The 12,296-nt window shown below is 54.0% G+C and overlaps 2 protein-coding genes across 2 annotated transcripts; one reads left to right on the forward strand and one right to left on the reverse strand.

Moving 5' to 3' along the window:
- Nucleotides 1–2,768: 2,768 nt before the first annotated feature.
- On the reverse strand, nt 2,769–4,376 carry AB675_10185 (uncharacterized protein; the record flags this gene model as incomplete). Its single annotated transcript, XM_018138939.1, has 1 exon — nt 2,769–4,376. One exon carries the CDS (start codon nt 4,374–4,376, stop codon nt 2,769–2,771), a length of 1,608 nt encoding a protein of 535 aa, XP_017994752.1.
- A 3,143-nt stretch (nt 4,377–7,519) lies between these two features.
- On the forward strand, nt 7,520–9,056 carry AB675_10186 (N-acetyltransferase ECO1; the record flags this gene model as incomplete). The annotated part of the gene is made up of 2 exons (XM_018138940.1): nt 7,520–7,566; nt 7,631–9,056. The coding sequence occupies 2 exons, from the start codon at nt 7,520–7,522 to the stop codon at nt 9,054–9,056; spliced, it is 1,473 nt and encodes a 490-aa protein (XP_017994763.1).
- Between the last annotated feature and the right edge of the window lie 3,240 nt (nt 9,057–12,296).

The following is a 12,296-nucleotide window of genomic DNA, read 5'->3' on the forward strand; positions in this document are numbered from 1 at the left end:
AGGAAGACATCATAGATGTGCATTTCCTCCGGCGAGTCGACACAGACTACGTAGCTGTGGCGTACCAGAAACCACTTTGGTGAATACCGATTCGTAAGCGTCTTCAGATTATCTGGCGTCAATGCCTTCCTGAAGTCGAGGCCCTTGGCTGACTGTATAAGCATGAAGCCTTCTTTCCCGTGGTAGCTGCCTTCTGCTGCCAGCCGCACGCCGAGCGCAGACACCTCTAGAAACTTGCATAGTCGATTACTGTCTGCTCGGAACAACATGAAATTGATCATGCGCTGCAGGTAGACCTCCAGGCGTTTCCGCGCCTGTTGCCGCTCTCGCTCAGTGACTACGGGATCACGATTCGGGGTATCTATACTCGATCGTCTCCGCATAAGGGCGAACGACGGTCTGTTGTTGGGTCTCGGTCGCTCAGTATCGGTCTCAGGTCCTGGTCCATCTGCTGCGCGTTGAGCTTCATTTTCGTCCTCGTCATCGCTGAAGTCCTCAATGCCCCAACCCAGGTCCTTGAGGTACGGGAACGCCTTTCTAGGAAATTTGGGCATTTCTTTGCCGCCATCTCCTCGACCTTTCAACCGCTCTGAGCCAAAATGGACTTTGTATCTACCGTGTAAATTCGCAAAATCACGAAGCGATCTATTAATAATCCACTTCATGCGATTGACGCCACTGCCGTACTCCAGCTCGATGCGAAACACAATATGCCGATCTGAAGGAGTTGGATTGTCAGGATCTTTCGAGCGATCGATTTCACTGTCAGTCACTCGCACTTTGAGTTGTTCCAGAAGGACTGGTATTCTTCGCGCTCCGTTCTCGTCTCGTTGAAACATACTCGCAATCATCAATGCCGCTGGACCTCCAGCCTGAAGCTCAGCAAGCAATTGTGCCGACTTCTGGTGGTCTTGCGTCCGTTCCTTTTTCTTCGTCTGGCCTAGTTGCTGTAGCTTTTGCCGCAATTGCCGCCATTTCTGCGCACTGAGAGTGCCTGTTCGCTCCGTAAGCAATTTCCGTCTCGACGTCTTTGGCGTGTCTACTATCTCGCCAGTTCGATTGGGATCGTTTTCCCGGGCTGATGGTAACGTAGTAAGCATCCGCAGTCCGGCCAGACCCTGTCGACCCTCGCGATGGGGCTCCTGACCGGCATCACTAGTCTTCCGTTGGCCGCCATAACTGAGTCCCCGGAGTGGATGCCGCGGTGTCCAACTAGAAGCAAGACTTCGTTTCCGGCCTTCGTCTTCTGACATCCCTAGCCGATCGTGGGGTGCTTCGATATCCGTAGCGGCTCGTGCAAGCGGACGAGGCTGGTCACCGTCGGCGTGTAGTGGTGGGGAACTCATAGGCGCACTGGCCATACCGGTACGCATCGGACTGTGTGGTGACGATGGAGCAGTATCAATGTCGTCGACTCTTCTAGGTTGGGGCTTTCTATGCCGTCGCATGGGTCGTGCTCTGCGCTCGGTGGCAGCTTCTGCACCGCTCTCCTCCGCGTCGGCGTCACTATCACCTTCTTCCAACGTAGCGAACAACCCAGCGCCTTGCCTGGGCGTAGCTGAAGCTAGGTGGCCGTCCAACTCTTTGCCATCGCTCGATCGCTGGCTGACATTGCTGGCGGAACGGGTATGGACGAGGCCCTGTGAAGAGGCGAGTGCTCTCAACCTGGAGTACAGAGTCTGTGACTTCTCGCCACGATCGGTGGCGGCAGATACGGGTGTCTCTGGACCAGCATCTCTTGCGTCAGGTTCGTCATTGTGGTTCGAGAATTGTACACCTTTTCTCGCAGTTGATGGACTGGCCGTCCCGTTCGGACCTTCTTCCGCAATGATCTCGTCCGACAAGTGGCTGATGGGCGATTGACCGGCAAGCCTCGATCGACTGGGATTCTTCAACGAGGAAGGTAGTCGGGAGGCGGACGCTCGGGGAGACCAGCGATCTGGTGATTCATCCTTGGGCGTGCCCTTGGGTGGTGTCGGTGACAAATACGTAGCAGGTTCGCGTGCAGAAGTCGCTGTCAGGGTATCTGCGGACCTATTCTCTTGACGCGCCGAGGGCAGGCCATTGGCATTTGATGCATCGTTGGTGTGCGTATCCACCTTCAGCTCAGGCGGAGGCGTTTCTGTGACTGCTGGGAACGGGAATTGGGCAGTGGCTTCTGCCATGCCCGAGTTGGGCGTTGTTGTATTGTAGAACCTCTTCTAGAGATCCATGAAGCTGTGAAGAGCGGAAGCGCGAGGAGGTTTGCGTAGGCGGACAGCACAGGAATCCGGGCCTGCGTCCAAGCACATGCAAAGCGGCTGAGGGGGTAGTCTGTACAGTAATGTATTCCGGAGGTAGTGACGGACGCTTTAGCCGAGTACAATGCTCCGTGCTATCTTCGGCACGAGTTGACGCCCAAAAATTGTTTGCAAATGAATGATGCTTAGGGAGGGGATGACTGTACAAAACAAGGCCATGCCATGACTACGATGGACGCAGTCATGCACGTTTACTTGTCGCGACCTTGAAATGGTCAGTGGAGAACGGGCCTCTCCACCTCATCTCATCTCAAACGAATCTCCGCCGTCGGCTGCCATCTCCGCCAGGGTCGCTCTAAGGGGGGGTCTCAGAGGGCATAATTAGGGACTGCGCGAGACGGCATCTATGTTAAGGGTACATATCACGGATCATTACAATCGTGAGATATATCAGTGTTGCTATCAAATGCAGTACCTAGACAACAAGAACGCTTCAATCAGGGGTATTCGCAGCCGTGTCTATCTAGTTCAAGATCCTTCGTGATGTTGCCAGAAAACGCCCATGCAACATGCCACAACCAAATCGCCCATCTTCAACCCTTCATCCTCCAATATCAGCTTGCCCAGCTTCGCACTGTCACCCTTGAAGCCTCCTCCAGCCTTCTCACGCCCCAAGCGAAGACTCAAGCGGTAGTCATCCTGTATAGGCTCTTGTGTTGATGCTCGAGGTGGTAGCGAAGGCGGTGTCTCTTCCGAAGGCGACTTGTCGTCGCGTAGGCTGCGTAGGAGTTCTTTTGACTCGCTTCTAAAGGTCTGCATGCTTCTTCTGAATCTCTCCTTCTTCGTCGGCCCGATCAACTGGGAGATTGGAAGCTTGTCCGGCTCTGGCTCAGTCTGACGATTTACATCTTTCATCTTGAGAACAGACCACGGCAAATTCAGCCTAAGCTCTGCGACGCCGTTGCCTTGCTCTGCTTCGGTCGACCGATGGGCTGCAACGGAGTGCCGGACTTTCAGACTCTTGCCGTCAACACCATTGCTGAAGATGCACATTCCCTGCCACGGTGAAGAGAATGAGTATACTTGTCGAGGCTTCTTAGGGTTCGAGAAACCACGCGGACGTGGCGTAAAGTCATTGGACTTCGTCCGCACATCTTTTAGGCTCGTGCGTTGCTCATCTGGCAGGATCCGAAATCCCAAAGTACGTGTGAAGCCCCTACCACCTATTGGAGAATGGTTTGTGTCGCCCATGTCAGTGAGCCGACCGGGCGGTGAAGCACTGTCAGGAGTGCCTGCGAACTTGCTGTAGCCAGGCGCCTTCAGCGTCACCTCAACCGCTTCGAGAGGTGCTAAATGGTGCCTGCGATGACCTATGCGGATTGTGCCCACATTCCACTGCGCTCCAGATGTTGGGTCTCGTCTGATCAATGTGACGCTCATCGCAGCATTCTTACCCACCATGGGCATTGGCATCATTTGGTCGGGCGCCCCAGTGTACGATTGGACAGGTCGCATCTCTGGGCGCTCTGGAATCTCCAGCTTGAGCGGATCTGTGGCATCTGTGTCCCGTTCTGGCACTCCATTGTGCTGGCGACTGTCTTCGAAAGAGGTCTGTTGTGATGGCATGGGTCTCGCTCCGAGTGGCCGACCTGTGTTGTCTGCTGACAAGCGCACATTGCTTCCTCTGGCCGCGTATCGGTCATGCTGATTGTCACCATTGGGGCCACTGGGCTGATGGTGTGGATAACTCTTGGGTGGTGTGGGCGGACGTTGAGATGGTAAATAATTGGCGAAGCTCGTAGGAGGGAGAGGCTTGCGCTGGATCGGAGTCACTGTTGGCTTGTTCTCATCTGTGACCAGCTGCTCGGCTTCCATAGATTGTTTGACAACTTCATCCTCTGGACTCTCGACGTGAAGATAGTAGAGGCTCGATTGTATTGCATCCAGGCTGATCGAGGCCTTGGTCGGCGGCTTCAGCGGCGTCAGGACCACATCTTTGCTGCCCGGCACTCGTACAATGTACAGCACCAGTGGCTCTCGGACCTCATGCGTAGGGTTTCGAGGATACTGCGGCGGGTTTGAGAGGAGTGCTGTCAGTGACGCGAACGAAAGCGCTTCTACCGCGGCCGTGGTCATGGGTAACCAGTCGAGAAGTGAACGACAAGACGTGCGATGCGATTACGCCGCAGCGAAAATGGCATATCGAAGGTCGCCAGACCGGCTAAAATTAATTCTTCACGGAGCGGAAAACAATGGTGATGCCTGTACCGATCGGGTCAGGCAGTCGACTTTGCAATGGCAACGAGTCACACAGCAGACATCTTGCAGACTAGGCCTTCATGTTATCGGGGTCCGTTTGAGTGTAAATTTGGACCAAGGAAAAGTGAAGGAAAGTCAGGGTTGAGGCTGTACAACTTTCTGCTGAAACGAAACAATTGACGTGCAGCTGCCGTCATTGTGGATTCGTCGGCGGCGCGGGCCACATCATCGTCCTCACCGGCTGATCCTGAGCACTATCTCACTTTGGCTTCAACATTACGCTACAGAGATCAGAGGCATGGGTTTGTGATTGTATATGAAATAGTTGCGGCACTGTTTTTGTTTGGTCTATCACGACGTGCGTCCTCCGTGTGCTCGACCCTCCATGCTACACGACACCAAGGACGTGGGCGAATATAAATGGTTCGACGCAGGTACAAACAAGTTGGCAATACTTCTGTCTCTTCCCATTGCTATCAAAGTCCTGCATTGACCCCCATTGTGTTGTAACGGGTGCTTCCAGAGGACTCCATCGCCGCTTCCGAGCATTTACCTTGAGCTGCCGGTAGCTCGTAACCCGCAGCTCAATGACATCCGCCCAGGCCTCATGCTGGCAACGTGGTCAAGACACTTCCAGAGCACTTACCTAACACGGTTTCCGCAGACTTGTGGCTTTCACGATTGCGAAAGTGTAGTGAGTCGGGGTATTCGTCCATAGAGTCCCCCAATATCACCATATGACGTTGGCCACACGCAGCTACTGCCACATCAGCACATCTGAGGCTCCTGGAATCTCGGAGTCAAGGCAAGGCATAGGCCGCGGATCCATCGCAAGGGCAACTCAGTGTCATCGCGGACTGATCAAGCAGATATTGCCGTGCTTAGTACTCACCAAAAGGGACCGCCAGGAGTACAGCAGGTTAGTGGCTGACAAGGCCTGGACGGTTCGCATCTTCAAGTCGCTGATGAACTGATCAATGTTTGGTCTATCAGGACAGCGCTTGCGCAGTAGTCTCTCTCCAGTAACTTCCGCAGGTTGTTGCTCATAAGACTTCCCACGTGGAGGGCCTTGAGATCTCTAGCGTGGACATCTGGCCGAGCTTCGGGAACGACGCATCGCGTGGGCTCTTGATTGCATCGGGATCCGCTGTCAGCGGAACACAAAGAGCCGGATTCTGCACATCTTGTTCTCGTGGAATCGACAATCTGCGTGAAAGTATGGTGATTGGGGCCATGAGCAGCATGTCTAACTGCACGATACTGTTGTCATCTTGTTCTGCGCCCAAGATGCCACGTCAACGTGTCTGTGATGCTCCGGTGCGCATGCTCACATGTCTGCGCCGTCGTCTCGCAGACGGGTCATGCACTCGTACTGTAAGCTCTGTAGCAACAGCCAAGACTCACAGAGTAGAATGTATCTTTTAGGGACCTAACAGCGCCGGTCTGCTGGAGGTAAGGTCCGGAAGTGAGTGTCTGGGACATACTGATGAATGTAAGCAGCCGGCTTCTTTGCCAGCTTGTAGTCGATTGGTGCCCATGGCTCCAGTTTTGCCAGAATTTGGTGAGTGTCATCAAGAATGGCCCGCCGCATTGACTGGTGCTTACCCAAATCATCGCCTATCGGTCGTACTTATTGTGATCCTAGGATAAGCGATATGTCTAGAAAGGCATACATCATGACTCGCTGACTGCTGTGGCTCTCTATGCGCTGGCGTCGATACGGTTGAAGCACGTATCGCTATTCGCTGATCTTGTCGGGTAGATGCTCGAGAACTTTGTTGACATGAAGCGGTCAGCTGTAGCACAAGCCGATAGGGTCTTTTGCCGTTGCCGCACACACAATTTGCTCGACTTCTCCTGTCACCGAAGTCTTCACAGTGGCTTCCTTCAGCACCTGAGGCTCGAAACATTGAGTAGACGAGAGGATTGACTGGCCCGGACAGGCAGGAAAGACTACGCCCGGTACCACAAATACTCGCATGTGCCTTGTTCCAGACGACCTTTGGGGCCCATACGAACAAAGCCTCAAATGAGGCGAAGCAGCTGGTGCTTCTTTAATGAGCTGTGGTCTAACGCAAAGCCCGCCAGACCCTCACTGCGTACTTCTGACTATGGCCGTATACGTACCACTCATCAGTAAACAGCCAGCCCACAGCAGTACCTTGGTATGCTCGATCTCGATGCCCTCGATGGTCAGGTGGTGAACAGGAGATCGGCTTGAACAACCAGGATTGATTGGACGCGGAAGCAGGAATTTTGTCGCCCCGTGATTCGAGCACCGTGTGTGTCGAGCTTGTGACCCACCTATTCTGTTGGCTGGCTGCTGGGCATCTGCTGACGAAACCGGGGCGGCTCCTCTCATCATCAATCTGAGCAGCTTGTGATTTGAGCAGAGCGAGCAGGGCCAGAATCCCCTGACTCTGAGACCCCGGCAAGACAAACGCTCAGACAATCGGCGAGACACGCAGGCCTACGATCCATTATCCTGGACAAATAATAAGACTCGCTGCCCCAGAGTCTTCCTCAGCACTGTTTTCAGGAGCTTGTTGCTATATCTCGGCAATCAGTGCTGTCATTGTTTTGTATAGCTGTTCAAGTGAAAAAGATCAGCATCTCCTTGCATCAAGCTTTAAGAGGGACTTTCTTGGACTTCTTTCTCAAGTTCTAACCACCTAAGTTGACATCCCACCCGTTTCCAATTGGCAACCCCTGAACCCGACATAAAGGATTTACCAGACGCAGACCATCTTTCGGCGAAACGCAAAGGCCTCTGATAGCGGCCGTTACCTCGCTAGGCTGCTCGGCAAAAGGCGACACCCATGCTGTGTTGGGTGGTTTAGGCACGAACTGCAGCCAAGTGGGGCCGCCATTCCAGTGCCTAGTACCCAAACTTGCAGCACCAAAACACCTTCGTTCCCTCCTAAAGGGCCGTACCGCACCTGAACCACACTTCGACACACCATATTCTTGGTCTATCTCATCGTCACAACAAACTTACGCGTTGTATGGTAGACGCGACCATGTCGGCCATCGTCTATCCTTATACCGTCTCTAATAGTTACAAAGGGTAAGTTGCGACCACGAGTATCACGCAAACAATCAAGTCATCACGTCACTGACCTCGAGCACAGCGGTTTTTTCATGCGACAATACACAAGAAATGTCCGACGCGCGTGGGATGGCGAGGGCTACCGGCCTCCCAAGCGCCTGCGCACCGACGACGACTACCATCAGGTTCATAAATCGCAGCTGCCTGCCGCCAACCAAGAAAATGTAATCGATATCGAGGACAACCTCGAACGCGCCATCCGCGAAACAAGCGTCGCAGGACTTTCATCATCACCGTCGCGCAAGAACAGCACCGTCTTCTCCGGAGAATCACATCGCGATGACGCGTCAAGCACCATAACACCACCTTCGTCGCCTCCACCGGTGTCTGCCTTGCAGCTGACGCCACCGAAATCAAAGGTGCACAAACCGACCTTCTCATTCCTTGACAAGTCCAAGAAAGAGAAAGCCCAACCAAATCCTCTGAAGCGCAAACATGACGCGTCAACATCGCGACGAGAGCAGACCGAGCCACTCTCCGAAATCCAAAACAGCTCAGCACGTGCCTCCTCCGCCGTGCCTCTGAGCATCAACACCACCAGCACGACGCGACCAGCAGCTCAACCGACCTTCCCAGGCCTCGTCAAGCCACCCACACCAGTCCTTACACAATCGCGCCTCGACTTCGGGCAAAATCTTGCTCCCGTCACCTGCCCTCAACCCGACTGCGCCATGACGTACAGCCCATCCTCCGAGTCCGACAAGACCCTCCACGACATGTACCACAATCGCCACTCCCAAGGCATCGACCTGGGCAGACCCTTCCTCAAATCCGCCATGAAATGGTGCTACGAAGTCCCATCCATCCCGGGTTCCGTTGTCGTCGTCGACCGCAAGATCTCCCTTCCCTCGCGCAAAACCGTTCATAAGGTGCTCGAAGTCGTCAACCGCGAGCTGGGCAGCATCGACATCCCCGAAGACGAGCTATGGTCACAGCGGCCCGTGCCCGGCGACGCCGACGAAACTCGTAAATGCGACCGCTACAAGGTATTCCTGCACGTCATCGACGGAAAATGCGTTGCGCTTGCCCTAGCCGAGCGCATCTCCAAACTCTACCGCGTCCAGAAGAAGCGAGACGGTCTGGATGCTGATTACACGCGCATGGACTTGGACACAAAACCACTGAACACCACACCCGGTCAAAAGAACACACAGCAATACCCAACGCCAAGCCCCATCGAAGACCACGCGCTGACCCTCTCGCGAGAACTTTTCCCCGCTGTGGTCGGCGTGTCGCGTATCTGGACGAGCAAGGCTTTCCGAAGGAAGGGCATAGCCAATAACTTGCTGGATTGTGTCGTCAACCAATTCATTTACGGAATGGAGATTAAGCGCGAGCAGGTGGCGTTCAGCCAGCCGACGGAGATGGGGAGGGGTTTGGCGGCGGCATGGTTTGAGGACGAGGAGCATAGGGGTGAGGGTGGTTGGGGTGTTTATATCGAGGACTAGGAGCCTGGATAGGGTTGATGGGTGGGAGACTTCGTCCGAGGTGGAAGACCACGTGGTCTGAAGGGTATTGATCATCACGCATGGACACATTTCGGCCGGAGGACTTGCCGGGAGAATGAAGCCTCGAAGAGCCGCGCGGTGGCTAGATTCGATTCAGCATTCCTGTGTTCACAACGAAGCGCGTTCTAGAGGGACATACAGTACAGAAAGGATAGCAGCTGGATACAACGCACGAGAGACTTGCAGAGCAAGCTCTATCATTTTCTTCGAGACTCTGTACAAGCAGCACAGACGCCTACGAGGCAATAAGAAGCAGTACACCGAGCTGGCATAAAGCGAGGTCATACATATGTCGCAGCGATTCGTGGTTAGACGGACTTGCGTAGAGCGCAGTGGACGGAGCACGGAGGCGGAATCATCGAGATGGTTTGTCTGACGACGTGGAAGGTAGCTGGTGCTGAGCAGAAGCCAAAGACAAGGTAGCGAGCGAATGTGTAGTTTTACACCGCCTGTGTATAGGAAAGCGAACGACGAAGCAGTTTGAACCAGCTCGTGCTCCTTTGGGCAAACCTACCATCTTTGTAATCGTCCTGTCAGGACCATCGTGAGTCCACACCGCCGGCAATCAGGCGTTGTCTGCGGTAATCGCTGGATTCGCCAGTCGTTCGATATGCTCGTCCCACCTGGCAGCAGCAGGTGCTACGCAGGCATGGCAATCATCAATTCCTTCTGGAAGGTGTGCTCATTGTGATGAAGCAGAGGAAGATGGGATCGAGAACGAGACAAATATTTGTACCTCACCAACAATGTCAAGATCCGGTGCGAACCGGCAACAATCACTTCACTTACCGGCCAGAAGGCATGCACTGCACGTCCATCGCTGATGGTGGTCGAGCATTTTGGGCTCGCTGAGGCAAGAAACGCTGCAGCCTCAGCCTCAGTCTTTACATCGCCCAATTTTCTCGCTGGGGACAACACTTCTGGACGCGATGAGTACTTGTTGGCGTCACTCATGCCCTTCGCGAGCTGGTCAGCTTGGCGCAAGCGCATGGTCGTAGCCACCATAGATGACGGTAACGGTGACGATTGACTTCATGTCGAACTCATATCCCAAAGCTAGTCCAAGCTCAATCACTGTCAACATGCACCTATCACTCTCATCATGGCTGTTCGACTAGTCAACCTGACACCGGAAAGCAGCCATATTCTGACTCATGCGACGGACTGTGAACACCTCCTCGCCGAGTCACTAGAGTCAAAGTCCCGTGTTCTGCCGATGTTCTTCACCTCGATGAGGTATAAGTATATGGTCCCGCCCTTGGCTTCTTCCTTTCTTCTATCCATCGTCTGTCCGAGAAGGACGCTTGTTAGCTGGCTTGTCATGCTAAGGTAGTATTTGCTGCTACTTGATAGGGCGAGCCTAGCTGCTTCGAGGAAGCCATCACGCTCGAGGAGCGTTGGCTGCTCGAACGTCTGTACTTGCAGATAATAGTATTGCGTCTCTGTGTGCTCCGTGAACCCTGCAAAAAGGCGGCGCTCGCACTTCTCTGTGAGATGGTCAGCCAGGCGCGAGGTTGTAGGCATTAGCCCAGGCCGCGGTGACCGGCAGCCCATATCGGATATTATGAGTATTGTGACTATTGTGACCGCGTGCTCGGTGTCGACGTGCCCATTGACTTGGATACTTTACACCAGGGAGTGGGCCGGCGCTGATTCATGCAACGGACAGTGAATACAGGTACTCGTTCCGTGTCTGCCCTTAGTCTGTAATCTTTTATGGAAGTATAAGTAGCCGCGTGGTCCTCGAGGTTTGCGTCCTTGCTTCTTCTTATCCTTCTGCAAAGAGATCTGCGAGATCTTTGTACTTGTCATGCCAAGATAGAACCTACCGCTACTTGATGGGACGAGATCAGCTGCGCCTTCCAGGCTTCCATTGTGGTAACAGAGAGCTAAGTGCTCGAACATGTCCCGTGCTTGCGGGCGGCTGTACTGCGTCTGCCTCACGGTCTCTCCAGAATTTCGGCTGCTTCTGCTGCTTCGTGGCCTCACATAGGCTCGCGGAGGTCGCCTCCCTGCGATGTTCAGCGACCGCTCACCTAGCGATGATCTCACCAGCAGTCGTGAAGGGCAGGACTTGCTCAGCGAGCCCGTCGACGCCATGCCGCTACTTCACCTCCGGCTGATTTGCAAATGTGAGTATCTCCTACCTTACTCTTGACCTTGATGTGAGCCAGTGCTCGACGTACGCCACTGAGATGCTGTAACTTGACATGGCGAGTGCTGATGTCCACAGCATCCGCCAGACATCATTCACCGCGATGTTGGCTTTCTAAGAAGCTTAGAGGCTAGTCGGCACGCGAGTACGCTGCCATCGCTCTCGATAGAAGTCATGCTTTCCTCACAGATCCTGAAACATGCGCAACAATGCGAGGAGAGGCAGCAGGCACACACCACATCTTTGCCGAAAAAATACGAGTCACGCAAGGATGAAGACCTCAGGAGGTGTGAGCTGTTACCACGACTTCAAGCTGCCAAAGGCTTCTTATCGCCTTCGAGCTGAACATTTCGCATTTCAGCGCCAGCGACAAGTGCGGTGACAAAGCCGAGAGATAGCTGACGTCGAAAACCAGAGGCTAATAAAGCAACCTTTTTGGCCGCAGTAGCTACCTGCAGTCGGGTGCGCGCACGAGCCAGTATAATCATTGGCTGGGTATAGGCGTCGTGGGGCTGGTACAAGCTTTTTGCTTCCCTGCTTGACAATTTTGATGGCGAATGCACTGACCCTTGGCGATGTTGCGCATTACGCGGCTTCGAACGGGAGAGAAAGCAGACAACTCAGCTTCTCGGGCGTCGCGTGGGCATCTGCGAAAGTTCGGCGAAATCCAGCCGCAGCACACCGCGATAGAAGCCGTGCGCAGCTCTGGAAGCTGGTTTGAGTTTGTAGACAACAACGGGCAAGGTGAGACAGAGATGCAAGCGGTTCCTGCGCATGCACAGTAGGATTCAGTGCATGCAGGTTCGCTGGACGGACATTGGCATCATCGAGATGGTCGACTTGACGCTGTACAAGATCTTAGCGCAGTCTAGGCATACTCGGCATAGTGTAGTCGCTGATAAGAGCCCATTCCGAGCGTCGGCAGTATCTTGTATGACGACAGGACTCAGATGGCGGGCATTAGAAGCATCGGAAAAACTTCTTGGGACTGTGATCTTCGTTGAAGAGGATCCGAGTCGTCGCTA

Source organism: Cyphellophora attinorum (assembly GCF_001299255.1).
Source record: "Cyphellophora attinorum strain CBS 131958 chromosome Unknown Contig50, whole genome shotgun sequence".
NCBI classification, from domain to species: Eukaryota; Fungi; Ascomycota; class Eurotiomycetes; order Chaetothyriales; family Cyphellophoraceae; genus Cyphellophora; species Cyphellophora attinorum.